This window comes from Tarenaya hassleriana, unplaced genomic scaffold, assembly GCF_000463585.1.
Source record: "Tarenaya hassleriana unplaced genomic scaffold, ASM46358v1 Cleome5, whole genome shotgun sequence".
NCBI classification, from domain to species: domain Eukaryota; kingdom Viridiplantae; phylum Streptophyta; class Magnoliopsida; order Brassicales; family Cleomaceae; genus Tarenaya; species Tarenaya hassleriana.
The window spans coordinates 2,048,982-2,071,109 of record NW_010967707.1 but is presented as its reverse complement, the minus strand read 5'-3'; the positions used below and the strand labels follow the sequence as shown (position 1 = coordinate 2,071,109).

Sequence of the window (22,128 nt, the reverse complement as noted above, 5' to 3'; positions counted from 1 at the left end):
AGGGAAAGAAAGACAAATATGGAAACCTTTTCAAGAAACAACCGAATCTCTACAAGGCTCTGTATAACAGGATGGCCCTCAATAGAAAAGCCTTTCGCCTTCCTCAGCAAATAATAAACAAGACACTGGCAATAACTTAGAAGTAACAAATGCTTGGCCTCAAGATAGCTAGCCCATCAGCTGTCAGATAACTGTTTGCTTTTACCTATGATAAAGAATAGAAAACTGTCAGACAGTATGCATTAACACGATGCACGTTCAATTCCTCCTTGAATATTGGTAATCATAGATACAGTCCATAGACTCTAACTTGGCAAAAGATAAAGCAAACCCGGCATCTTAATCTAAAATGTGAAAGTAAGTAATCGGTTATGTTTATGCCAGAGTAAAATATGAATAATTTCCAAAATTAGATACTATAACACATTTTCTACCTTTGTGGTTAGATCTTCCACTTTGCTCCTGACCACATCTAGGCCTGTCTTCATTTCTCGTAACACTGAAGCTAATTGAGGAACTTCTCTGTGAGAGCGTTACAAAAAAGACAACTGATTTATTTTCATGCCAAACGTAAGAGGTCCATATAAAAAAAAGAGAATCATACATGAGTTTTCCATGAAAGCAGTTGATTCATTGCCCATCTGATTTATTTCTTCTCTTGGCTAAACCCAAACAGACAACTGTGTCAAAGATAGATAAGAACAATGCTGATAATCATAAGCAAACTTACTTCTTTAATCTTTCCTCAGGGCATGGGACAGCGATCTTGTTCATGATCCTTTTTCAACTATGAGCACAGAAGATAACCTGTAAACAAACGAGTGTGAATGTTCATAGACCATCTCTGGGAAATCGAAACAGGGCCCTCGGATTAATTCATATAAAAAACTAAACCAAATTACCCAAGAAACAAATTCCTCAAACCCTGAAGCTAGAAAAGGGCAGAGTTCAGATATAAAGATTTTTCAAGGTATTGTTTATCCCCTCATCCTACATAGAACCCGAACCGCTAATAAAGAATACAGATACGCAGATTCAACCAAGCTTCTGACAGTCCTCACTCTTACTATTTCCCAGCCACCAAAAATACCAAAAAAAGTTTCACAAATTTAGGAAGAACTAAGCATTATGTGTTCTCGCCAAATTCCGAGAAGAAACCCTACTACATATATAGAAAAAAGAAGAAGAAGAAAAAACAACAACAATGAAGCACGTCTACCAATATACTAAAGCATAAAAATTCAACCCCTCGAGAAAACTAATGCCACAAACAATGGCGGAACCAAATGAAAATCTGATTAACTAAAAATGTTGAAAGATTTTCATAGATGCAACAAAAAACTAGGCTTAGGCTTCCAAAAAACCAACAACCAGCAGAGCAGATCGGACCCCATGAAAATCGTTAACGGTGACAGAGATTATGAAAAGGAAGACGAAGAAGGAACATAAGATAACTCACCGGAGATATAGAACGGCGGCGATCGACGGGAAGAGAGCAAAGGACGGAGAAGTTGGCGAGAAGAGGAAGTTACAAAAGGAAAGCGCTGAAATCTTTTTCCCATTGGGAATTTGGGACATAGGGTTTAAGATTGCGAATAATTAAATTACAGTTTTTTCGTTTTGTTGGCCTCCGATATTTTAGAAATTACATTTCTACCTCATACTTTTAAATTTTGGGAAAAACCCAAAGTATTAACTTAACTCCGTTCCTTCTTAGAATAAATCTGAGTATGATGACAAATAATCCTGAAGAAAGTTTAATGATTTGTTTTTTGTTTCAATATTTCTATTTTTATGAATGAAATCAGACATTCGAAAATTTGGGTGTGTGTATTAACCCGAGAAAGTATGCAAATAAAATTCTTTCTAATTCTGTCCCATCAAGATCTGGGGGCAATTGGAGCACAATAAAAATTAAGAGTCCAAAACTCGAAACAATAAATAGATAATATTAAATGAAAATGTTACCCTAAGAAGTGCACAACTCGGAGTAATGCCACAAAAATATTAGAGATGGAAACCGCAGCCCGGAGCAAAGACAACAATTATCGCCGACTCTGAAAAACCCAAATCTGTTTTCCTTCGTCGTCTCGTCTTTGTCTTCTCTTCATCTTCGTGTATGCTTGTGGGATAATTCTCGTAATCTTCGTTTCTGGAGCTGCGAGGGAAAAAAGGGAAGGAGAAGGCATGGCGAAAGGCGACGATGCGGTGATGAGGAAGAAGAACAGAGTGATGAGGAAGAAACTGAATAGTAAGAACGATTCTTCCACTGTCTCTGCTCGCATCGCCTCCATTATCGCCGCCAAGAAGCGACGCAAGTCTGGCAAACGCCGAATGTGCCAGGTATCATTCTTTCTCGAGGAAGAGAGAAAAGCCCATATGCTCAAAAAGATCGTCTCTTTAAATGTGGGTGTTTTCATATGATTGCGTAGCTTGATTTAGGGCTCCTGGAAGTGGAAATCACTGTCTCTTGAATGTGATTTGGCCCCCATTTTTTGTGGGTATTTTCTATTATTTGATGTCTGACTGCGGGTTCGCAAAATGTTTGAAAATTTCTTGTGTTGTTGTTTGATTTGATGGTTGGATCAGCTAATCTGGTTTCTGTGGTCTTTATTGTTTCTGTTCGGGAATTTTTTTTGTGCCCATTTGTTGATGTTTTGAGTTTCATCAAAAGTGGGAGCTTCTCACTTGTTTGTTGTGTTATCGCAGGGAATGTGTTTCAGCCTCCCTACTGCTGAAGATCCCTTCAACGATAGGCATGATAAAGTGGAGATTATCAAAAAGAAAACGAAGAAGGTAAAGAGTAAGAAAACCCTTTCGGAAAAAGGGTCCTTTCACAAAATGGGAGATGATGAGACGCTGAAAGAAGACAAGAAAACATCTGCTGTGTTGGTTAACAGTGTTGGGCACAAGGGTGGCGATAAATTAGGTGGAGAGGACATTCAAATTTCTAAGAAACAAGGTAAACTAGGTGGTCAGATGCTGATCAGCGAGAACATGGATGGTCCAGCAAAGTTTCTGATTCTGTGTCTGAATGAAATAGAGAGTTCCTTCCGTATTGATGGTACCTACAGTGAGCAAAATGAGAAGCCTTTGTTTGTTAACCCGTGGGGAATTGAGTTCTGGAGATGTTTCTCAGATGGAAAAGACATTCTAGAGACAAGTGGGTCATCTTCAACCATAGAACAAATTGCATGGATTGTTTCAACTGCAGCAGATGCTATGGCAAGAAGGGAGAAGCAGGGTTTAGCCGTCAGCATCCCTTTTCTTTTATTCCTTGTACCATCTCACTCCAAAGCTTCCAAGGTCATGCTCGCTTCCTCTAGTCCTTATTTTGTATATAGTTGTGATTATACTCCATTTAACATTAGCTATAGACTTTCTATGATTACTTGATAAAGATGAATCTGAATGATTTGGTTGTTATTTTGTCTATAGTTGTGATTATACTCCATTATCATCACGAAATTACGAAATTTGACAGATTATATGCGTATTTTATCTTGGCATTAGATTTATTAGCTTGGTAGAATGTCTTTGCACTCACTTCAGTCTTTCTTCATATGATCAGGTCCGATCTGTTTGCAAGCCGCTGAAAGATCTTGGAATACATACAGTGTGCTTACACCCTGGAGCTTCTCTAGATCACCAAATTTCCGGGTACTTCTGATCAATCTGTTTGAGATTTTCTGTCTGCTTTGTTTCAGATAGATGCTATGTCGTTGCTTATATGAAGGGTTTTGTCATGTTTGTTTCTAAAAAGAGGTTTTCTGTGGTGTAGGTTGAAGAGCTGCGAGCCTGAGTTTCTAGTGTCTACCCCTGAGAGGCTTTTGGAGCTTGTTTCTCTAAAGGGTATTGATATTTCGGGGGTTTCATTGCTGGTATGCTAAATTCTGTCTCCTGATTCTGTTACTCATTAGTAACTGGTCAAACATTTTTTGTCTCCAAGAGAACCTTTTTCGATCTCAGCCAGAACGGAAAATACAATTCAGAGTCTTCCATAAAAATAATTTTTGGCAACTTCTATTTTCTCTCGGATTTTTATGCCAGTTTGTATTGCTTTCAGGTAATGGTCTAGATCTGTATCTTAACATCGTTTATTTGTCCTTTGTAGTTTCCGGAAGGTGAATTATGTTTGCATGCTAGAATATGTTCATATGCATTACCTTTTTATTTTTCCTTTGGAACCAGCAGATTACTGTTTTGGCCTTTTGTTTTGTTGATGAGCTTGCCTCCTGGATAAGAAGCCTTTGCCCCCGACCCCCCCCCAACGGGTTCAGATCACACAATGAATATAGACCAAAAGCTCGTCTCCAAACAAACGTACCCATTGCGAGATTTCTTCAAGTGCTTTTCTCTCTTCTTCTCTTCCCTTGTACGTGGAGCACGAGCAAAGAGCTCCTCTTCCATCTTTTCTCGTCTTTCCCACTGCGCTCTGAACTTCTTCAGTTCCTTGCTCTCAGCCCCGACAACGTCTCTTATCTGAATTCAGCCGCTCAGTTAGAAGATCATCACAATCATGTCTTCTAAATCATATTCCTGCAAAACAGAGAAGCAGCCAAAACCTACCTCTTCAGGTCTATCCTCGAGCTCATCAATCACTTCTTTCATGTATGTACCTTCTGTCGCTTGTCTTACCCCCCCCCCCCCCCAAAAAAAGCAGCTAATTTTATTGCAAACTATTCTCTGCTATTTCAATGTTTCAGAGGAAAACAATAACCTTTGAATATATTGTTGGATTTATGAGTTACTGATCATGCTACTATCTTGATCTTCATCGTTTATAGAGGGTAGCCCTCACTTCCAATTGCTATTTCATGCATGGTCAGGTGATTGATGAGCTAGGATCACTTAGCAGCGGGGGTTGTCTTGATGCACTTAAAAGCATTAAGCAGACAATTTCTAGCAATCACCGTACCATAATCTTCAGCGATAGTCATAAGGCATCCAATGTATCGGGCGCTCAGAGTCTTCTAGCAGGATCCATTAGCAGAGTCTCCCTCAACGATTCTGTTGCTAGCCAAAGCTTCGGAATCATCCAGTCTGTAAATATCTGTGCTTCAGATGACGAAAAGCTGCAAAAGGTGTGTGCTTTTTTTTCACATGACTGTAAATTCCATCAGCATAGGTATTAAATTTGCCTACAAGAAAGCAGTGTTGATTCTCAGAAAGTTTTCTGAAGTACCGAAACAAAGAAGTAGTGTATAAAACCTGCGTAAGATCTGTCATACAAAGCACAATTTTATATAATGTCTCTGTTACTGAAGGCAAGCGTTGAATTTTTTCAGTGCGCGGAGCTTCTGGATTCACATTCTTCAAAGGTTCTGTACATCATGAGGAAGGAAGACAGTCTTCAAAAGTTGAGGGTTCTCCTTAAGCTCAAGGGCTACTTGGTTTCAGGCAAGAAAGACTCTAAAATTTTAGAGGTCAAGAAGAGGTGAGCTCCTGAATCTTGTCTTGTCTAAAATTTTCGGTATATCTGTTCTTTGCAAACATCTTCTTTACTACTTGTTTTTGTTCTTGGCTCAGCGGGAAGCCCTCAGCTTGCCTGATCGATTTGGAGCAGTTGGATGATGCTACGGGTATCGAGGAATTTGAATCTGTCGTACTTCCTGATTTCGTTCCAGCAACAGAAACTTACGTTGAGATCCTCACGAAGATGGCCAGGCAGAGCGTGCAGGGGTTATTGCAGAGCTTTTTAACGGAAAATGAGGCTTCCTCCTCGGCTGGATCTTCTTTGGTGAAAGTCCTCGAGGAATGTGGACATGTTGTGCCGGAGGCCTTGAGAAACCTGTCTTGAAATGGATGACTGATCAGTGTACCCATTTTTGTCAGCTGCAGCAAGTTTTGGTTGGAGAAAAAGCCTTTTGAGGTAGAGCAAAGCAAATTATACGTAATCTCCTAAAGGCTTGATGTCTTTTTATGGGTGTGTTAGCTCTTAGTCTATGGGAAGCTCTTCTCCTATTTTGTTTTTGGATCAAAATTTGTCATTTAAGTTACAAACAATCATTCTATTATTCGTTTGATGGGATTTGAAATATAAACATATAGACTGAATTTATTGCATGCAACTTCACATCAGACAAGTCAATGGTCGCCTGCTTTGGGGCATGTAAATATCTAGATGATGATTTCTTAAGGAGAAGAATCATGTAACCATTTTTTCCCTGTCTTGATCATTGCAAGTATCAAAATAGAGGTTTCTGTTCTTTGCCCTAAAGCCAAAACCTCAGCTACTCTGAAATAGATTTTGATTACAGAGTCTGAAATCTCTTCTATTCAGTCATGTCGGTTTATATTGACACAAGGAAGTAAAAAAGAATTCAAGACACCGAAAAGAGTGGTCGACCTTTTCCATAAAATGGAGTCAAGAAGATACCCAAGTCGCAAAGCCTCAACCTTTTTTATTTTTGTTGGGTGCCACAAAATGTGGGTCGCAAGCTGCACAGCCTCCGGACACGTGTCTCCTCCTCTACCCAATATCTCCCAGCCGTTACCGCCGTTACCCAAACCGGCGAAACATCTCTCCGCCGTCAAAAATCCGCCCATCGGCGTCAGATTGGGCAGGAGATACGTGAACCTCTCCGTTCTCACGCTTCTGTTCAATGGGTTATGGCCGGAGAGGGCGAAATCCGTGGAAGATGATGCGTCAGGATCCGGAGAGCTTCAGAGGTACACTGATTCTCGGGAGGGTTTCACTCTTCTCGTGCCATCTTCTTGGATTAAGGTCTGTTTCCCTCGCTCTGTTCGATTATATTATGCATTGGGTTTACAAGTTACAGTCATAGTAAGGGAAAGATTACACCTTCAAATGCGATTTCATCCTGCATTTGATGTTACTTTGCATACCTAGACTTGTCTTCAATGATCACATGAAGATGCCCACAAGGCTGTAGACAATACAGATGATAATGGTACTGGAATACGATGAGAAATTGAAATTCAGTTGCTTTCTGTTGATGTTCTTGAGGGAAGAGTGTTTTTGTTTTTTGCTTTTTTGTGTTGCTTGTGTAACTGAACACAATGGATGGGGGATAAGGTGGAGAAAACAGGGGCGACGGTTCTATTCGAACAAGCAGACAAAGGGAGAAACAATGTCGGGGTTGTAGTGAATCCTGTTCGTATAAAGAGCCTTGCAGAATTCGGTCCTCCTCAGTTTGTCGTCGATAAACTCATCCAAGCTGAAAAGCGGAAGGTAGCTTAAAAATTATCTCCCCTTTTCTATTTTGGGTTCTAAGAACAGCCAAAGAGAGTTTGAACTATGAGAATAGATGGGTACCCGAATGGAGAAATATCCGCGGGTACTCGAAATTCAGGAACCCGAGCCCTTGTCATGCCTCATGGGTACCCGACCATCATGAGACCGAGAGTGAGTACTCCTGACCGAAAAACCTAAGTTGGGTGACCAAAAAATCTCAAGTACCTGTCCATGCCCACCCCTAGTTCAAGTCGCTCGATTGTGCGAAGAATCAGTAGAGGTATTGTATGAACTCTTTTTGTTGTTTTTCAGGAGAGCACAAAGGATGCAGAAGTCGTATCAGTAGCGGAGAGGACGGGCAAAAGAGGATTACCAGTATACGAATTCGAATACAAACTCGATAGCACGCGGGGTGGAATGAAGATGATATTTTCCGCTGCATTTGTCAACTCCAATAAGCTTTATCTGTTGAACATCTCGCATTCAGACCAGCCAGATAGTCCTCTTGATTCGCGGACAAGAACTATGTTGGAACAAATTCTTCACTCCTTTGATGCTGTCCCTTTGACATAAACACAGAAGAAAAGTAACATTCTTTCTTTCATCCATCTATTATATCTTGTTTTTCTTTTGACATGAAATAGATTGCTCAAAAAACGGATAAATCTAACTTGCTAAATCGAGATATTTCTTTCTATATGTATCTTTCACTGTCTTAATGCTGCTTTGTGTAAAACAAAATCTAACAGAACTATATGATCAACAACACTTTGATCACTTACGGTGTTTCTCTGTTCTGTTCTGTTTTTTCAGTTGATGGTCATTAACGGAGCTCGAGACTCTGTTACGGGCAAACCATTGCTACTGTGTTTTGCCTCTCCATTTGCTAGTTGTTTGGTAAATTTCAAATCTCTGAAAGTCTTCAAGAGTTCTTCGAATGCCGGAGTTTTGAGTTCCTCGATCGATCCAATAGTCGGGATGTTGTAATTTCTCTTCCTCGGCGTTGAACATGACGGTACATCCAACTAACCAAAGTTTTTTAGAACCATTAGTCAGTTTTATGTAATATGTCTCTTGCTCGTGTAGAATTTTTTTTTCAAGGGTCTAACCAAATTGTTAATGTTTGTTTTGGAGAATCAGTTGCAATGTACCTTGTATTCATTGCCAAGACATTTCCCAGCGTTCTGTTTGATTTCTGCTACGTTTCCGTCATGACCGGACTTCAGTTCTTTCAAGTTTCCGGAACAAGGAACAATTGCAGAATTGACATTGGTATAAGCGTCTTTGTCGAGTTGTAACGACTCTGCAAGAATCCAGAGTCATGTTAAGGAGATACCAATATAAAGAAACCAATATATGTTCAGGTATTTTCGAGATACTTACGTTCAACAGATGAGAGAATGTCGCTGTTTGCAGAATCCACGTCTTGCACAGTGGTTGAGACCGCAGATGAAAACTGAGCTCGTAGGTTTTCGTTGGTTTCTTGTGCTCCTCTGTGGTGAGGAAAGGGAGATATTTCAGTTGGTGAAGCAGAACCGGAATGCAAATATGGGAGGGCAAAACATTAGGAAAAGAGAAGGAAGCATACCGAATAATTGAATCTACAGAGGCCACGTTTCTGCTCTGTAGACTGACTAAAGATTCTTGAGCGTTTCTCCATTGTTGTGTTCCGATTTTTGCATTCTCCACGCTGGAACAATTAGAGTTGTTCATGTTGTAGTTCAGTTTGTCAACCACCATCATACAAGTCATGGAGAAGGAAAATGCTACATTGTAAGCAAAAGAAGATACCATTTCAGAAGCATCTCCTTCATTCCTTGCTCTGCAACTTCAACAGCAGAGATATTATCGGTATGGTGAGATTCTATTTTGCCCATGTGAGCATTCCATTCGGCTTTGATGGAGGAAGCCGAGTCCTGCATTGTCGACATTTCCTTCTGTAATGCAGCGGTTTGGGTAGATGAGCCATCACGAATATCTTGCACAGCCATTTGAACCTGAAGAACAAGCAAAAATGTTCAATCCTTAGATACGAATGTATCGAGAGAACTGAATCACAGAAATCAAGTCTGCAAACCGTTATTGAACACATACCAGTTCTTTCTTTCTAGCATTCGAACTTGCCAGCAATTCCGCCATTTTTTGAAGCAATTGATTTTCTTCATTTGCAATGGACTCCTGAATAGCAGAAAAGAAATATCATCATTCGATCCAAGCATAAATAAGGCCAAACACAATGTAGAGTTTAACTGGGGACAGCCAAGTTCACCTCAAACTGCTTCTGGAACACGGATAATTTATGCTCATTGACACTTTGTGCTTCATCTGCTAGTTCTGTTAGCTTTGATGAATGCATGTCTAGAGTCTTGAAGAAGCTCAACATTACTGTGGAGATGGATTTAGCAGATTCTAGTGATCTTGAGTGCAAGTCACGCTGTTGCTGTGTGAAAGCAGAGAGCTTCTCCTCTTGCTTGTGAAGGCTACCTTGAAGTCCTTCAAGTAGCGCATAAGCCTCCAAGGTAAATCCTTGGAAGAGCTGAATCAAACCAGTCATAGCCACTGTTAAATCTAGAGACTCGAGAATTTATCTATAAGAATACTTTATAGTTCTTCAAAGCATCGACTAAACGATTCTTCTTACATCTTCCAGGGTGTGCGAGTGCTTTGACAATTCTAAGGTCAATTCGTTCAAAGCTGATTGGCAGTTTCCTTCAAGCTTCCCAGTTATTTCATCGAAAGAATTGATGCTTGAATTATACTTTATCTTCAACTCAGCTAAACTTCCCGATAACCTTTCGGTAGCCTGAAGAGGGGGGAAAAGGGAAATGGAGAAAAATAAAATGTGTAAGCATAGCTCTAGACTTGCACTATCATTCAGATAAACATGTAATTGTCTTCCATCTTACCTCGGTCTTTGCTGATACAAATGAACTCATAAATTTCTCTATGTTTTTCAACAGTTTTTCCTGCTCACTCGCTGAAGCTGTCACAGTGCTGTTCAAGAGCTCAAGTTGTTTCATCAGTTGTGACTGGAAGTTTTGGATGAGCAATCTATTACTGCCTTCAATTTTGTCCTTACTCTCTGCGCCGATAGCTTAGTAAGTATACAAGAATGTGATGAAGGAAATAGAGAGATGATCAAGGTGGAACAAACCAATTTTAGCAAACAATTTGGAGACATCTGATGCCGCATTATCCAGCTCTGTCCTAAGCTCAACAGCACGCTCAACAAGTGTTTTCTCTGAGAAATCATGAAAAAAGGTCACATTCTATATCACTTGGGAAGATATATAGAGAAAATTGGCAGTTTGTCACATGGTTTCAAAAAGGATGCGAAGAGAAAACAGCATATATTCCAAAAGTAAATTTTCTCATTGTTTTGAAAAAAGCTGAAGAAATCATCTCAAACTTGGAATCAACAGCAGGCTGTTTTCACTATCATCGACAGATAAGATAATCAGCTCACCAGAAATGAGGAGATTAGTTATCAAATACTCCTTCTCATTAATTGTCGCAATTGCTTGTCTATGTTTCCCTTCGAGATCAAACAAAGCTTGTTCAGTTTCCCCGAGCTTTTTCTGAAAAGAAGGAAAAGGTACAATTCATCAATGGTATCAGAAACTCTCAAAAGAAAAGATAACGCAATACAATCCAGCAAAAAATATTTGTGATACCTCTGTCTTATCAAGTTTCTCTCTCAGCTCCGCAACTACAAGCTGCTCCGAATCATAAAGCTCTTGAAGCTCCACAATTTTCTGTGTTTGAATAGCCGTCGCATTATCAGAATTTTCTATATATATGTTAGCTTGAACTCACGGAATACAAATTTTCCAAGCTAAATTTAAATTGCTCACCTTATCTTTACCTTCTGTCTCCACTTCCATTTGTTCTATCCTTTCAGCCATTGCCTGCAGCAATGAAGACAGACAAAAGTCTTTCATCTACCATACAAGACATAAAGGTCTTAGAGGTTTATTCTTTCTTAATAACACTACCTTCTTCTCTGCTTCTTCTTGAACATATCTCTCCTTTGGAATGTAAATTCCATTTTTCTCTCTCGCGGCATATACCTCTGAACAACCAAGAACAGATACTTGAGTTTAGTATATTACTGTAGAAGTTAAAATGGACTAAAATATGTGACAAAGAAATACCTTGCTTCAACCGTTCAATTTCAGAGTACAGATCTTTCATAATGGCTGATTTCATCATCTTTTGGTTAACCTGAAGGGGGAAACCATGGAGCAGTGTCATATAACATTACTGGCTGCGATAAAAGATAGTAAAATATCTGTGACTCACCTCTGGTTTATTTTTGATGTTTTTGGCACGGTGTGCGTAATCAAGGGTACCGAGTGTTTCTTCTAGGCAATGAACAGAGGGCGAAATTGTAGCAATTACACATGTTTTTGTTTTCCCTCCCAAGGAGTCTCTCAACAGTCTTGTCAATTTGCTTTCTCTGAAATTTTAAATACGTGAAACCATTTCAGACACATCCAGATTTTCAGTACAAAGCTTCCACTGGGAGCTCTGGATGCAAATCTTTTTGTTACCTATATGGAATATGACCAGAGTGTTCAACCAATGCATTAATAACACGCCCAAGTGTGAGCAAACTTTTGTTTATCTCCCCGGCTTCCCTGGCTCTCCCCTGCAAGATAGTCACTCTCATAGTTGTTCAGAAAAATCAAGAAGTGAAGCAACTCATCAACCTCAATGACAAGCAATGTTTCTTCAGCAACCTTAAAAACACCGATTTTTTATCCTTTAATTCACAGCACTAGTGTATCATATGGGTGGAATCAATAATGCTGTGTACCTCTCGAGCACCTGAGCGAGAAATGTTCTCTGAACCAGCTAGATCAACCAGATTTAGCTTTCCACTTTTGATGATCTCCTCTCCTTCTGGAGTACATTCCTTAGTGTGGATCGTAACTGAAAATATAGAGTGAGATCTACTACTTTGTTTGTTAAGAAGAGTCTCTGCAGTGCGTCTCTTGGCTGAACCTTTCTCCAAGACTTTGTAAATCTCATCTGCAGTACACACTATTTCTTCTTCTAATCCTCGGACAAAAACACCACCTTTTCCATCTTCCATGAGGGCTAGAGGTTTCTTTGATTTATCATCTGAGGATTTTGTTTCCTCTGGAGCTAAAAGGTCTGTTAGTTCCTCATTGTAGAGCTCTAGAAACGATACTTTCACACTGTATTCAGCGCTTTGAGCTTCCAGAATATCAAAGATCTGTTTCACTGCTCTTGGGATAACACCTGCATCAGTTGGAATTTCACCATTCTGGCAAGAAAAAAGGTTCCTTCAGATCATACAAGGATGCAATCACAAATTCAAACAACGGAGACGCTTCCATTGAACTGTGTGTAACAAGAGCTGGCTGTACCTTTTTTCTTGCTCCTCCTTCCATTGTGTAAGTCTTCCCCGTTCCTGTCTGTCCATATGCAAAGATGGTGCAGTTATACCCATCAAGAACCTCAAACACAATTGGAGAAACTGCCTGGTGATACAAGTCCTTTTGTTGGGATGTTGGACCAAAGACCTAACAAATTTGATGTACTTGTCAGCATGATCCAAACAAGGCAATTTTTATTTGAAAGTATCTCTCTTAATATTTAGCACAAGATGACTTCTTTCTGTGTGGAAGATTTATCCAGAAACAGAAATGAAGAGAAACTAAACCTTGTCGAACACAAATGTTCTGTCAATCTGCTTTCCAGCAATATTCTGAGCTACTGCCACTTCCCTTTTACGCTCATTGCACGTAATCAACACCGGTGTTTGTAATCTTCTCTCCTCCGAATTTAAAGGTCTGCAAAATACAGAACCCCAAAATGCACATTTGGACATTAAAAAGAGAATGTACGATGTTTCCCTTGAAGTAAATCCCCGCAGAGAATTCTCAAGACCCACCTGCAACGCACAATAACCTGTATATTCACACCCTTATCTTTATCGTTCTTGTTACTTGAACTCGAGTTTAATTCCGCTCCTCGCAGATCCCGAGTTGATTTATCAAGTGAGCGTGGAGTATGACATGGAGATCTCGATGAACCTCCTCCTTTTTGTTGATTAGAATCCATATGGCCGCCTTCTTACAGTCTCCGAGTCTAAACAAAACAGATTGCAAGAGGTATCCTGGATTACGATCAATCGAAGAGAATAGCACAACTATTATAAATTCATGAATATACAACTACATCGATAAATTTTCTACATCAACAACCATAAACCACCATTAGAATCGAAATGGTGGATATAAAACTCGAAATCAGCAGCTAAAACTCCAGAAAAATCATAGAAAATGCATCAAATTAGAAGCGAAAGCGTACAGATCAAATAGAGAATGGCAGAGACACGTTCTGATTCCTAAAATCGATCTCGATGAAACTTGCGCGGAGCAAAATCGATCGGAAAATCTTCTGGTGATGGTTTACCCGCGAGGAACATATGACCGCAGAGAAATAGGGGGGCGAAACAAAATGAAGATTTGTCTGAGAAAACAAAATTGCCGGCGTCAGATTTTCGCCGTTATGTCGTGACATCCCCAATCGGACCGTTGTAAAAGGATAAAAGGCAAAAATGCCCCTTTGAAAATATTCAAAATTTTGATTTCCTAGGTTTAGTTTTTGACCCCAAATGTTTTTGGAACTTATACATTGGACAAGATATTTATTAAATTGCACTCTGAGCTCTTATATATATATATATATATATATATATATATATATATATATATGCATGCATCTGGAAATGTACGAAATTCTGAACACCGTTTGGTTTGGGGAAACCCCACATTACAAAATTTATTAAAATTTATTAGTTTACTGATATTTTGCATCTAGGTTGTCTCCTTTATAAAACATTACATATCATATAAAAAGCTGATTTATCTATTTATTTAAAAAAAATCCCAAAAATATCAAATTTGTCAAAAGATTTGCAAACAGAAAACTTAAATTTTTCAAATTAGTCTCAAATCGGACATTTAACTGTGTTAACCGATTTTTAACTGATATTTTTTATATATCGAAAATATGATATGAAAATTAAAAGGATTAATATAAAAAGAATTTAAAAGAAAATAAAATAAAGAGTTAAATTCCTTTCTCCAAATCAAAATACTCATCAAAGCTAATTAACTTCAAAATAGTATCAATATACATACATACATTAACATATATATGTACGTATGATAAAGAATCCTTTATTAGGCCCAAACTCCAACCATAGGAAGCCCAATAGGCCACGTTAATGAGACTGAGTATAAGCAGAGCCCAAATTAATAGCATGGGCCGATTCAATTTTCTCCTTGGCGCCCAATATTAACGGCGGGAGATTAATTCCCGCATCATAGAAAAATTTCCAATCGAAATCCTAAAATTTCGAAAATGGAAAAGGAAGTGAAGGGAAACACAGTGGAGGGACTTTGGATCGTCTGCCATGTCATCGATCCCCGCGAATTAGCTGGATGACCGTCCGATCAAGCTTTATCAACGTAGAAAAATAAAAGCACAGGGATTGGACAGAGCCCTTTATAAGACGAGTCGCCGGCTCTTCACCATGTCTTCCTTCATTTATCACTTCTCTGATTATCGGTTTGCTTTCTTCTGCGTCCTAGTTCAGGTAGCGTCTTCACCACCTTCGCGAGAATCAACTGCTCTCGCCTCTCATTTCTGCTTCTGGTTTTTTCTTGTTCCATATGGGTCTTGTTCGGGGTGTTGTCTTATTCGAATGCCATGAACGTTTTGGATTCTGGGATACATATCATGAGATTTTCACTACTGTTCTTGATCCTTAAATTTCTCGACAATCTTCTTTTATATCAGCCAATTTTGTTTCAAGGGTTTCTATCCGATTTCAGTGTTTGTTTTAGGAATTTCTCCATTTTGGATTTCCTGATTGATGTGTATGAATATCCGATTCTTATGCCAATTTCAGATCTTCCGTTTCTCATCACCTCATTGAAGATGTCGGGAAGAGGAAAGGGAGGGAAGGGGCTGGGAAAGGGAGGAGCGAAGAGGCACAGGAAGGTGCTGAGGGACAACATCCAAGGGATCACGAAGCCGGCGATAAGGCGGCTGGCTCGGAGAGGAGGAGTGAAGCGCATAAGTGGTCTGATCTACGAGGAGACCAGAGGGGTCCTGAAGATCTTCCTCGAGAACGTTATCAGAGACGCTGTCACGTACACCGAGCACGCCAGGAGGAAGACGGTCACCGCCATGGATGTCGTCTACGCCCTGAAGAGGCAGGGCAGGACCCTCTACGGCTTCGGCGGTTAGATTTCGTTAGGCTTCTTAAAGAACTGGCCGGTATATGGCTACAATGTGTAATAGCTTTCTTGGGAAAGCTTCATACGATTTAAAAGCCAATCATCATCTAAGAAAACTGCTATATTTTCTCGCAAGGAATTAATGCTATGTCCTTTTCTCGAGTCTCGTATTAATAACAGTGATTAAAATTAAAAAATTTATAAGGGCCCTACCGGGTTCGAACCGGTGACCTCTTGATCTGCAGTCAAATGCTCTACCACTGAGCTAAGGACCCTATATTGAAATAATAATTATTTAATATTATTAGTTTTGTCTTGCAACTTGTCAAACACACTTCTTAATCCCAAAACAAAAGATCTAATCACCGCCTATGAAACCATCGAGGATGGAGAATAATGAGTATTGTTGAACATGTAAAAGGTTGCGTCTTTTAGTTTTTTGGATCTGCGTACGTTAAAAACAGAAAGTTTGAAGCTTGTGGGCTCTTTGATGATATGCGGACTGGTAAGTAGAAGCTAACAATCCCCAAAACGAGAGAAGCTAACAATCCCCAAAACAGTTGTCGAATTGCCTCTTTAGTTACTCTTTGTGGGGTCTCCTCCCTCAACATGAGGAAGGCACGTAGGTTGTGCCCGGCAACAGGCAATCTGCAGCTGTGTTATGTTGCTAAACAAATCGCGAACAAGTAGGAACAAGGCCTTATCGAATAAAAACCCCATACTCCAAATTGTATGATTATGAAAGATCCTGACAATAACATTACATCTTTCCTGCAGTCCGATCTACAGCCAGAGACGGAAATACCATCTTCTCGTTCATAAAGAGTAAACCCATCAATTCTTCATACATACATCCCCACTGCTTTACCATTAAAGCGGAAAACAACACGATAATTCCTACTGACATAAAACCCCACAACCCTAAATTCTCTTCACGAGCTAGTGAACTTGGTTACTGCCTTGGTTCCTTCCGACACTGCGTGCTTTGCGAGCTCACCAGGGAGGACAAGCCTGACCGCTGTCTGAATCTCCCGAGACGTGATCGTGGGCTTCTTGTTGTATCTCGCGAGCTTCGACGCTTCCTGGGCAAGCTTCTCAAAGATGTCGTTGATGAAGCTGTTCATGATCCCCATGGCCTTGCTCGAGATCCCAATGTCCGGATGAACCTGCTTCAACACCTTGAAGATATAGATCTTGTAGGTCTCCGTGCTCTTTTTCGTGCGCTTCTTCTTCTTGTCCCCAGCGGCTCCGGCATCCTTCGGCAGCTTCTTACCAGCCTTCGGCTTCTTCTCCGCCGGAGCTTTCTCGGCGACCTTCTTCTCCTCCGCCGGCTTTTCGGATGCGGGTTTCTTCTCCGCTGGTTTCTTCTCGGCCTTCGGAGCCATCAGAAAATTTTCTCGGGAAACTAAAAAGAACTCGAATCGAAAAGATCAGAAGTGGGGATGGCCAAAATGCTTAGGTTGCGATGAAGATATCCTTGTGAAGCGTGAAGACTTTATAGAGAAGGCAATGGCGAATCCTATTGGGGGAGGAGACTTAACTAGGATAGGTGACGTGAGAACTACTGTCCGTTGGATGCGTCGAATATAATGTCTAGATCCACGGTTGTGATAGATACTGGATATTTGGTTTTGTTTGAGGGAGCGGATGGATGACGTGGCACCCCCGCAATTTCGACATATACAATTGTTGGATGGAACTCCCGTAACATCCACGCGCGGAATCGCTCGAGTTTTTTTGTTTTATAAAAAAAATCAAGTGATGATTTTGTACGGAACAAGGTCCTGACATTATTGGGCCGAGCTTGTTGGGCCCATCTTTTTGCGAAATTTCCGGTATTGCGCCCAAACCCGTATCGAAAAAATTCGAATTTTTACCAAACAAAAAAACACGCGCTTTTACTTTCATCGAGTCCCATCACGCGGATCGCCATCTCCACCGTCGATAATATTACATCCAACGGCTCCTAATCCCCACGCTCGTCGAATGTCACCGGATCCCCTTTCCCTCTATATAACGCACACGCCAAACGCCCTCTCCCATCAAACGTCATCACACCGATATTTCTCCCCATCGAGATTCTGAACATCTATTTTTCTAAGTCGGATCGAGTTACGTACTGGAGATGGAGACCGGAGGGAAAGTGAAGAAGGGAGCCGGAGGAAGGAAAGGCGGTCCGAGGAGCAAGCCGGTGGCGAGGTCTGCGAAGGCTGGTCTTCAGTTCCCTGTCGGAAGAATCGGCCGTTACCTCAAAAAGGGAAGATACTCTCAGCGTGTCGGAAGTGGAGCTCCGGTTTATCTCGCCGCTGTTCTCGAGTACTTGGCTGCTGAGGTACGAATTGTTCTTGCTCGAACATGTTGAATCTGAACCTGGGTTATCGATCTGCTGGATTAGATTGTTGGAGATCAATCTATTTGAAGGTTTTGATTAATGGGTCTGTGTCTGAATCGGTGAGCAGGTTCTTGAGCTCGCTGGAAATGCTGCTAGGGACAACAAGAAGACCAGAATCATCCCCAGACACGTTCTCCTTGCTATAAGGAACGATGAGGAGCTTGGGAAATTACTTGCTGGTGTGACGATCGCTCATGGCGGCGTTCTTCCCAATATCCATCAAGTTCTGTTGCCCAAGAAGAGCGAGAAGTCTTCACAAGAACCCAAAACTGCATCCAAGTCTCCATCCAAGGCCGGCAAATCCCCCAAGAAGGCTTGAGCTTTGAACGAAATCTGTGTATTAGGGCTTTTATGTGTTTAGCAATGTAGGCGTCTGTATTTTGAAATGAAATGAAACCATTGGTTCCGGCCTTTTGACTGATCAAATCCCATCGTAGTTATGTCGTGTTTTGTTAATTCTAATGAAGTTTAGTCTAATTAAATCTAGTAGGAATCATACCACTTGGGTACGGTCTGAATCCAATGAACAAAGATATGCTATCGGTTTAGGAAATTTCTGATTTATTCTTGCCATCGCATGGTTTTGGGCCTGGTCGAAAAAGTTTGTGATCCCTTGCATCCCGCTGGGCTTTGAACGCTCCTTTGACAAACTTTCATTACTTGGACATTGTTCAATAATATCATGAAATTGACCCCTAAGAGTACCCAATGCTAAATACGTTGCTATTAATTCAACGCGCGGAAAATAGATTTTTGGAAGATCCAAGAATCACGTGCGTGCACGTGATCACGCCGCACGGCGTATATCGCGATTCCCACATAATTACAGTGATGCCCTTGGACCATCCATGTGCGCTTTATTTTACTACGACTTTTTAAGTTTTGATTACGTCTCTCGAACCGTAGGAACCCGTCACACGATCCTTTCGGACCGGACACCAGTTTCATCTCGCGGATCGAACACCATCTCGGATAGTAAACCCACCGGTCTCTATGTAGTAGCCGGCAGACAACGAGATCAGATAAATCAGACGAAACTGACCATTTCAAAAAAAATCTCAAACCTCATAAAGAATCGAACCCACAATTTCGTGTAAAAAGAGATTTGTTATTTTTCAACTGAGTTGAGAATTTCCCCAAAATTTATTTTATTCTATAGAGCGATCGTATGTCTTCACGTAAATTTTTGTCTCATCAACATGACAAAATCTATGCTTTAATTATAGCTTAATCTTTAATTATGTAATATTGCTAAATACTACTAGCATCCATGCAACTGTTGGAGAAAAGGACCATTTATTCATCGTTTAGTTTAGTGAGAGCCAAAGGGCAGAGGAATTAATTAAAGAGTGACAGTCAGATACATTGAACTGAGGAAAGACAATCCATTATCAAATCCGCCGTTTTTTTCTTAAACCACATGTCTTCACTATTTACTGATTTTGTCTCTTTCCTTACGCATAATTATTTATATATATATACAAATAGATACGCATATCTATATATATTGTATGTATACAAGGAATTCGGTCGGGCTGTGTAGTATTCTCGCATATTTTTTTATTCTTTATGTCCTTATAAAATAAATAAATATTTTTTTTGTAACATAAAATGATATCCTTTCATATGTGAACGTGCGGTGTTTATATAGCAATGCTATTCAATGTCACTATTTAGTAACATTGTGAGTCCAATATAGAAAACATTTACAAGTAATAATAATTTTTGGATTATACATTTACAAGTAATAATAAAAAAATCATTGCTACTAACTATGCCACCCAACCCAACAACCAAACAAAATTAAAATACATGAATAAAAGTTATTGACATTTGAACAAGTATTCTCTTTTTTTTTTTATCATACTAAATGTCAATACTTTTTTGGTTATATAAAATATTAAATGGTATCATTCCAAATATTATCTCGTATATTGCAAAAATAAAGACACTATGGTCTCATGTTTTTTTTCCACGTCGACATTTGTATACATCAAACAGTACAAAAGTTTTGATAATAAAGAGCAATAAATGCGCATAATCTCAGCGTATAATGGTGATTGACAAACTCCCTCACCCAAGAATTTCGTTTACTTTCCTTCATTGTTGTTATTATCATTATTATTTATTATCATCATTATTCATTATTAGAAACTAATATATACTCATGTTTTATGGTAATAAATTCATTAATTATAAATAAGTAATTAATGCGACAAAAGTAAATAAAATACACTGATACGTTTGTTTAAAACGACCAATGCATTATACGTATACAGTTTATTTGGCACGAAAGTTAAGTTCTTTTTAATGCTTTTATTATATAAAATCTTAGAAATATGTATATCTAACATTAAATGTCATATATATTGCATATAGGAAGATATTAAATAACGCGAATTATTTGAAGCAAGAGACAAGGGGCCCTGATCAGGCGGGAGTGGCTATGGCAAAGAAAGCTCTGTGTCACGATCACTCGAAGGGAGAAGAAACGACGTATATGGAAAATCTTAAACAATTCCATAAATCTTTTAAAAAAAAAAAAATCAAACTTTCTTTTCCATCAAATATATTTTCCTTTTTATTTCATTTATATGATATGGAAATCCTTTTTCTCTTCTTCTTCTTCGGGCTTCTTCTGTTCTATAAGAACACCCACATCTCTATCTCTCTCTCTCTCTCTCCTGCTTCTTGGGGGGCAAAAAATGGAGGAACTGTGTTCTCCATGGTTTTACCAAGAGGTGGGGTTCTTTTTTGTTTTTATAATCAAACATTCGTTCTTGTTTTTATGGAATTGATCGTCACTTTCTTCAAAATCTAAGCTGGTGATTCCATGCAGAGCATTGATGAGCTGAGACAAACGCTTCAGTACACTGCGTTCGAGCTCGAGGCTCTGAGAGCGAAAGCTAACGAAGACACGAGACTTCGCGGCGAGGAAGTGAAGGATCTCCTTCGCCTTCTCAAACTCGCTTGCCGTGAGAGAGACGAAGCTAAAGATCACCTGCAGAGTCTCCTCAAGAAACAGAGCATGTCCCATCATGACACGGCCGATCACAACGCTGTTGTTCTTGCAGTGGCTCAGAATCCGAAATCGAACTCAAGCGTCACCGAGTCGAACAGCCTCTCGCTCGGCTCTTCACCCGTCGACGACTCGTTCTTCTTCGACCCGGTCGCTTCCCCTGAATTCTCCAATTTCAACAACGTGACCGACCCGGTTCACGGAATCGGATTCGGGAACCGACCCATTAACCGGAACTGCAATCCTCAGAGACCCTTTGCTCAGAATTATCCTTCAATGGTAAAGATGATCGACCCAGTGGAAGCTCTGATCGATGAGATGGTTAAGGGGGAGGTTTTGCCGGTGAAGGGGAGGCTTCTGAAGACTGTGACGGAATCGGGACCGTTGCTTCAGACTCTGCTCCTCGCAGGCGCTCTTCCACAGTGGCGAAATCCTCCGCCAATGCATCAGACATCCAGAGTTCGTCCGATCTCGTACGAGGTTTCAAGAGGGCTTTCGAGTTCTCAGATGCGTTTGGTGTCTTCGACGCTCAATTTCAGAGGTTGCTCTGTTTCAGGCATTTCCCCCGAGTTCCAGGTCGCCAAGCGGCAGAGATTGATTTAAAAAAAAGGTTTCTTGATAAGAGCGGTGTATATTGGATTATAACCATTTGGGTTTTTCGATCGAGATATCCATTCCCAGCTTGGAGATTAACCATTTCGGCTGCCTTGTACCGTCAATTTCGTTCCGTGTAACTGTAACAGAGACGCATACCAAGTATCTGAAACAGGAAACAGACGTCTTCTCACTGATCACGTGAACAATAAGGTGCGCCTAACTTGAAACTACGAGGATCGAGACAGACGAGAAACGTGGTAAAGACATCGTGTTTCAGGGACATGCATTACATTACTATTTCTCGACGGCGCCGTTGGTGAAGCGGGTTAATTATTGAAATTTGTTGAGAATTATTATGAATTATATTCAATAATATACATATATATGTGCTTGTATTTGTATATGATATGATGTATGCTTGTGTGAGCCCAGAACTGGAATCAGAATGGAGATTGTTTTTCTTGGGCCTTAATGGGCCTTTGGAAATCTTACTGTGATGGTGGGATTTTACTAATTGGGCCTACAAATTTGTTTTGTGGCCTTTCAAAAAAATATACTGCGATTATTGCAAATGAGATTTATCAAGACTTTAAATCAAATCCGATATAATTATTGTTTTCATGAAATTGCATTCCGATCT

The 22,128-nt window shown here is 40.0% G+C and overlaps 8 protein-coding genes, 1 long non-coding RNA gene and 1 other non-coding gene across 10 annotated transcripts in view; 5 read left to right on the top strand and 5 right to left on the bottom strand.

The window, feature by feature from the left end:
* Positions 1-1,567, bottom strand: part of LOC104827406 (neuroguidin-B-like) — a 2,789-nt gene extending 1,222 nt beyond the window's left edge. The window contains 5 exon segments of the mRNA XM_010560579.1: positions 27-172; positions 175-205; positions 435-522; positions 731-807; positions 1,460-1,567. Coding sequence (XP_010558881.1) covers positions 27-172; positions 175-205; positions 435-522; positions 731-774 — 309 coding nt within the window. The 5' untranslated portion in view covers positions 775-807; positions 1,460-1,567.
* Positions 1,568-1,975: 408 nt separating this feature from the next.
* Positions 1,976-6,091, top strand: LOC104826349 (probable ATP-dependent RNA helicase ddx5). Its single transcript, XM_010558997.2, has 7 exons — positions 1,976-2,343; positions 2,710-3,306; positions 3,572-3,660; positions 3,782-3,881; positions 4,830-5,084; positions 5,289-5,437; positions 5,530-6,091. The coding sequence occupies exons 1-7, from the start codon at positions 2,188-2,190 to the stop codon at positions 5,798-5,800; spliced, it is 1,617 nt and encodes a 538-aa protein (XP_010557299.1). The 5' UTR covers positions 1,976-2,187; the 3' UTR covers positions 5,801-6,091.
* A 169-nt stretch (positions 6,092-6,260) lies between these two features.
* On the top strand, positions 6,261-8,100 carry LOC104826346 (psbP domain-containing protein 2, chloroplastic). The gene is made up of 4 exons (XM_010558995.1): positions 6,261-6,727; positions 7,040-7,195; positions 7,511-7,784; positions 8,012-8,100. The coding sequence occupies exons 1-3, from the start codon at positions 6,362-6,364 to the stop codon at positions 7,769-7,771; spliced, it is 783 nt and encodes a 260-aa protein (XP_010557297.1). The 5' UTR covers positions 6,261-6,361; the 3' UTR covers positions 7,772-7,784; positions 8,012-8,100.
* On the bottom strand, positions 7,093-7,663 carry LOC104826345. The gene is made up of 3 exons (XR_773747.1): positions 7,572-7,663; positions 7,280-7,439; positions 7,093-7,181 (listed from the first exon to the last, which is right to left on the bottom strand). It is a non-coding gene; the product is annotated as an uncharacterized LOC104826345 (long non-coding RNA).
* LOC104826348 (kinesin-like protein KIN-5A) lies at positions 7,662-13,730 on the bottom strand. The gene is made up of 23 exons (XM_010558996.1): positions 13,541-13,730; positions 13,122-13,318; positions 12,891-13,020; positions 12,595-12,750; positions 12,018-12,491; positions 11,752-11,849; positions 11,501-11,657; positions 11,353-11,422; positions 11,194-11,270; positions 11,053-11,106; positions 10,873-10,953; positions 10,665-10,776; positions 10,353-10,439; positions 10,105-10,280; positions 9,840-10,001; positions 9,468-9,734; positions 9,293-9,376; positions 8,990-9,195; positions 8,787-8,888; positions 8,582-8,691; positions 8,350-8,501; positions 7,981-8,223; positions 7,662-7,754 (listed from the first exon to the last, which is right to left on the bottom strand). The coding sequence occupies exons 2-22, from the start codon at positions 13,289-13,291 to the stop codon at positions 8,008-8,010; spliced, it is 3,141 nt and encodes a 1,046-aa protein (XP_010557298.1). The 5' UTR covers positions 13,292-13,318; positions 13,541-13,730; the 3' UTR covers positions 7,662-7,754; positions 7,981-8,007.
* A 998-nt stretch (positions 13,731-14,728) lies between these two features.
* Positions 14,729-15,642, top strand: LOC104826344 (histone H4). The gene is made up of 2 exons (XM_010558994.2): positions 14,729-14,834; positions 15,150-15,642. The coding sequence occupies exon 2, from the start codon at positions 15,179-15,181 to the stop codon at positions 15,488-15,490; it is 312 nt and encodes a 103-aa protein (XP_010557296.1). The 5' UTR covers positions 14,729-14,834; positions 15,150-15,178; the 3' UTR covers positions 15,491-15,642.
* A 41-nt stretch (positions 15,643-15,683) lies between these two features.
* TRNAC-GCA lies at positions 15,684-15,755 on the bottom strand. The gene has a single exon. It is a non-coding gene; the product is annotated as a tRNA-Cys (tRNA).
* A 428-nt stretch (positions 15,756-16,183) lies between these two features.
* Positions 16,184-16,961, bottom strand: LOC104826343 (histone H2B.11-like). Its single transcript, XM_010558993.2, has one exon. The coding sequence runs from the start codon at positions 16,863-16,865 to the stop codon at positions 16,413-16,415; it is 453 nt and encodes a 150-aa protein (XP_010557295.1). The 5' UTR covers positions 16,866-16,961; the 3' UTR covers positions 16,184-16,412.
* Positions 16,962-17,513: 552 nt separating this feature from the next.
* LOC104826342 (histone H2A-like) lies at positions 17,514-18,328 on the top strand. The gene is made up of 2 exons (XM_010558992.1): positions 17,514-17,812; positions 17,940-18,328. The coding sequence occupies exons 1-2, from the start codon at positions 17,606-17,608 to the stop codon at positions 18,189-18,191; spliced, it is 459 nt and encodes a 152-aa protein (XP_010557294.1). The 5' UTR covers positions 17,514-17,605; the 3' UTR covers positions 18,192-18,328.
* Positions 18,329-20,538: 2,210 nt separating this feature from the next.
* Positions 20,539-22,035, top strand: LOC104826341. Its single transcript, XM_010558991.2, has 2 exons — positions 20,539-20,613; positions 20,712-22,035. Exons 1-2 carry the CDS (start codon positions 20,578-20,580, stop codon positions 21,492-21,494), a joined length of 819 nt encoding a protein of 272 aa, XP_010557293.1. The 5' UTR covers positions 20,539-20,577; the 3' UTR covers positions 21,495-22,035.
* Positions 22,036-22,128: the final 93 nt, after the last annotated feature.

Excerpts from the sequence above, each read along its gene's own strand:
- LOC104826349 (XM_010558997.2), top strand. The coding sequence starts at position 2,188 with ATGGCGAAAGGCGACGATGCGGTGATGAGGAAGAAGAACAGAGTGATG. Across the intron at positions 2,344-2,709 it reads GCAAACGCCGAATGTGCCAG|GGAATGTGTTTCAGCCTCCC; the intron begins GTATCATTCTTT and ends GTGTTATCGCAG. Across the intron at positions 3,307-3,571 it reads CTCACTCCAAAGCTTCCAAG|GTCCGATCTGTTTGCAAGCC; the intron begins GTCATGCTCGCT and ends TCATATGATCAG.
- LOC104826346 (XM_010558995.1), top strand. The coding sequence starts at position 6,362 with ATGGAGTCAAGAAGATACCCAAGTCGCAAAGCCTCAACCTTTTTTATT. Across the intron at positions 6,728-7,039 it reads TGCCATCTTCTTGGATTAAG|GTGGAGAAAACAGGGGCGAC; the intron begins GTCTGTTTCCCT and ends ATGGGGGATAAG. Across the intron at positions 7,196-7,510 it reads TCCAAGCTGAAAAGCGGAAG|GAGAGCACAAAGGATGCAGA; the intron begins GTAGCTTAAAAA and ends GTTGTTTTTCAG.
- LOC104826348 (XM_010558996.1), bottom strand. The coding sequence starts at position 13,291 with ATGGATTCTAATCAACAAAAAGGAGGAGGTTCATCGAGATCTCCATGT. Across the intron at positions 11,271-11,352 it reads AATTGAACGGTTGAAGCAAG|AGGTATATGCCGCGAGAGAG; the intron begins GTATTTCTTTGT and ends TTGGTTGTTCAG. Across the intron at positions 8,224-8,349 it reads GTCTTGGCAATGAATACAAG|TTGGATGTACCGTCATGTTC; the intron begins GTACATTGCAAC and ends AACTTTGGTTAG.
- LOC104826344 (XM_010558994.2), top strand. The coding sequence starts at position 15,179 with ATGTCGGGAAGAGGAAAGGGAGGGAAGGGGCTGGGAAAGGGAGGAGCG.
- LOC104826343 (XM_010558993.2), bottom strand. The coding sequence starts at position 16,865 with ATGGCTCCGAAGGCCGAGAAGAAACCAGCGGAGAAGAAACCCGCATCC.
- LOC104826342 (XM_010558992.1), top strand. The coding sequence starts at position 17,606 with ATGGAGACCGGAGGGAAAGTGAAGAAGGGAGCCGGAGGAAGGAAAGGC. Across the intron at positions 17,813-17,939 it reads TCGAGTACTTGGCTGCTGAG|GTTCTTGAGCTCGCTGGAAA; the intron begins GTACGAATTGTT and ends ATCGGTGAGCAG.
- LOC104826341 (XM_010558991.2), top strand. The coding sequence starts at position 20,578 with ATGGAGGAACTGTGTTCTCCATGGTTTTACCAAGAG. Across the intron at positions 20,614-20,711 it reads CTCCATGGTTTTACCAAGAG|AGCATTGATGAGCTGAGACA; the intron begins GTGGGGTTCTTT and ends GATTCCATGCAG.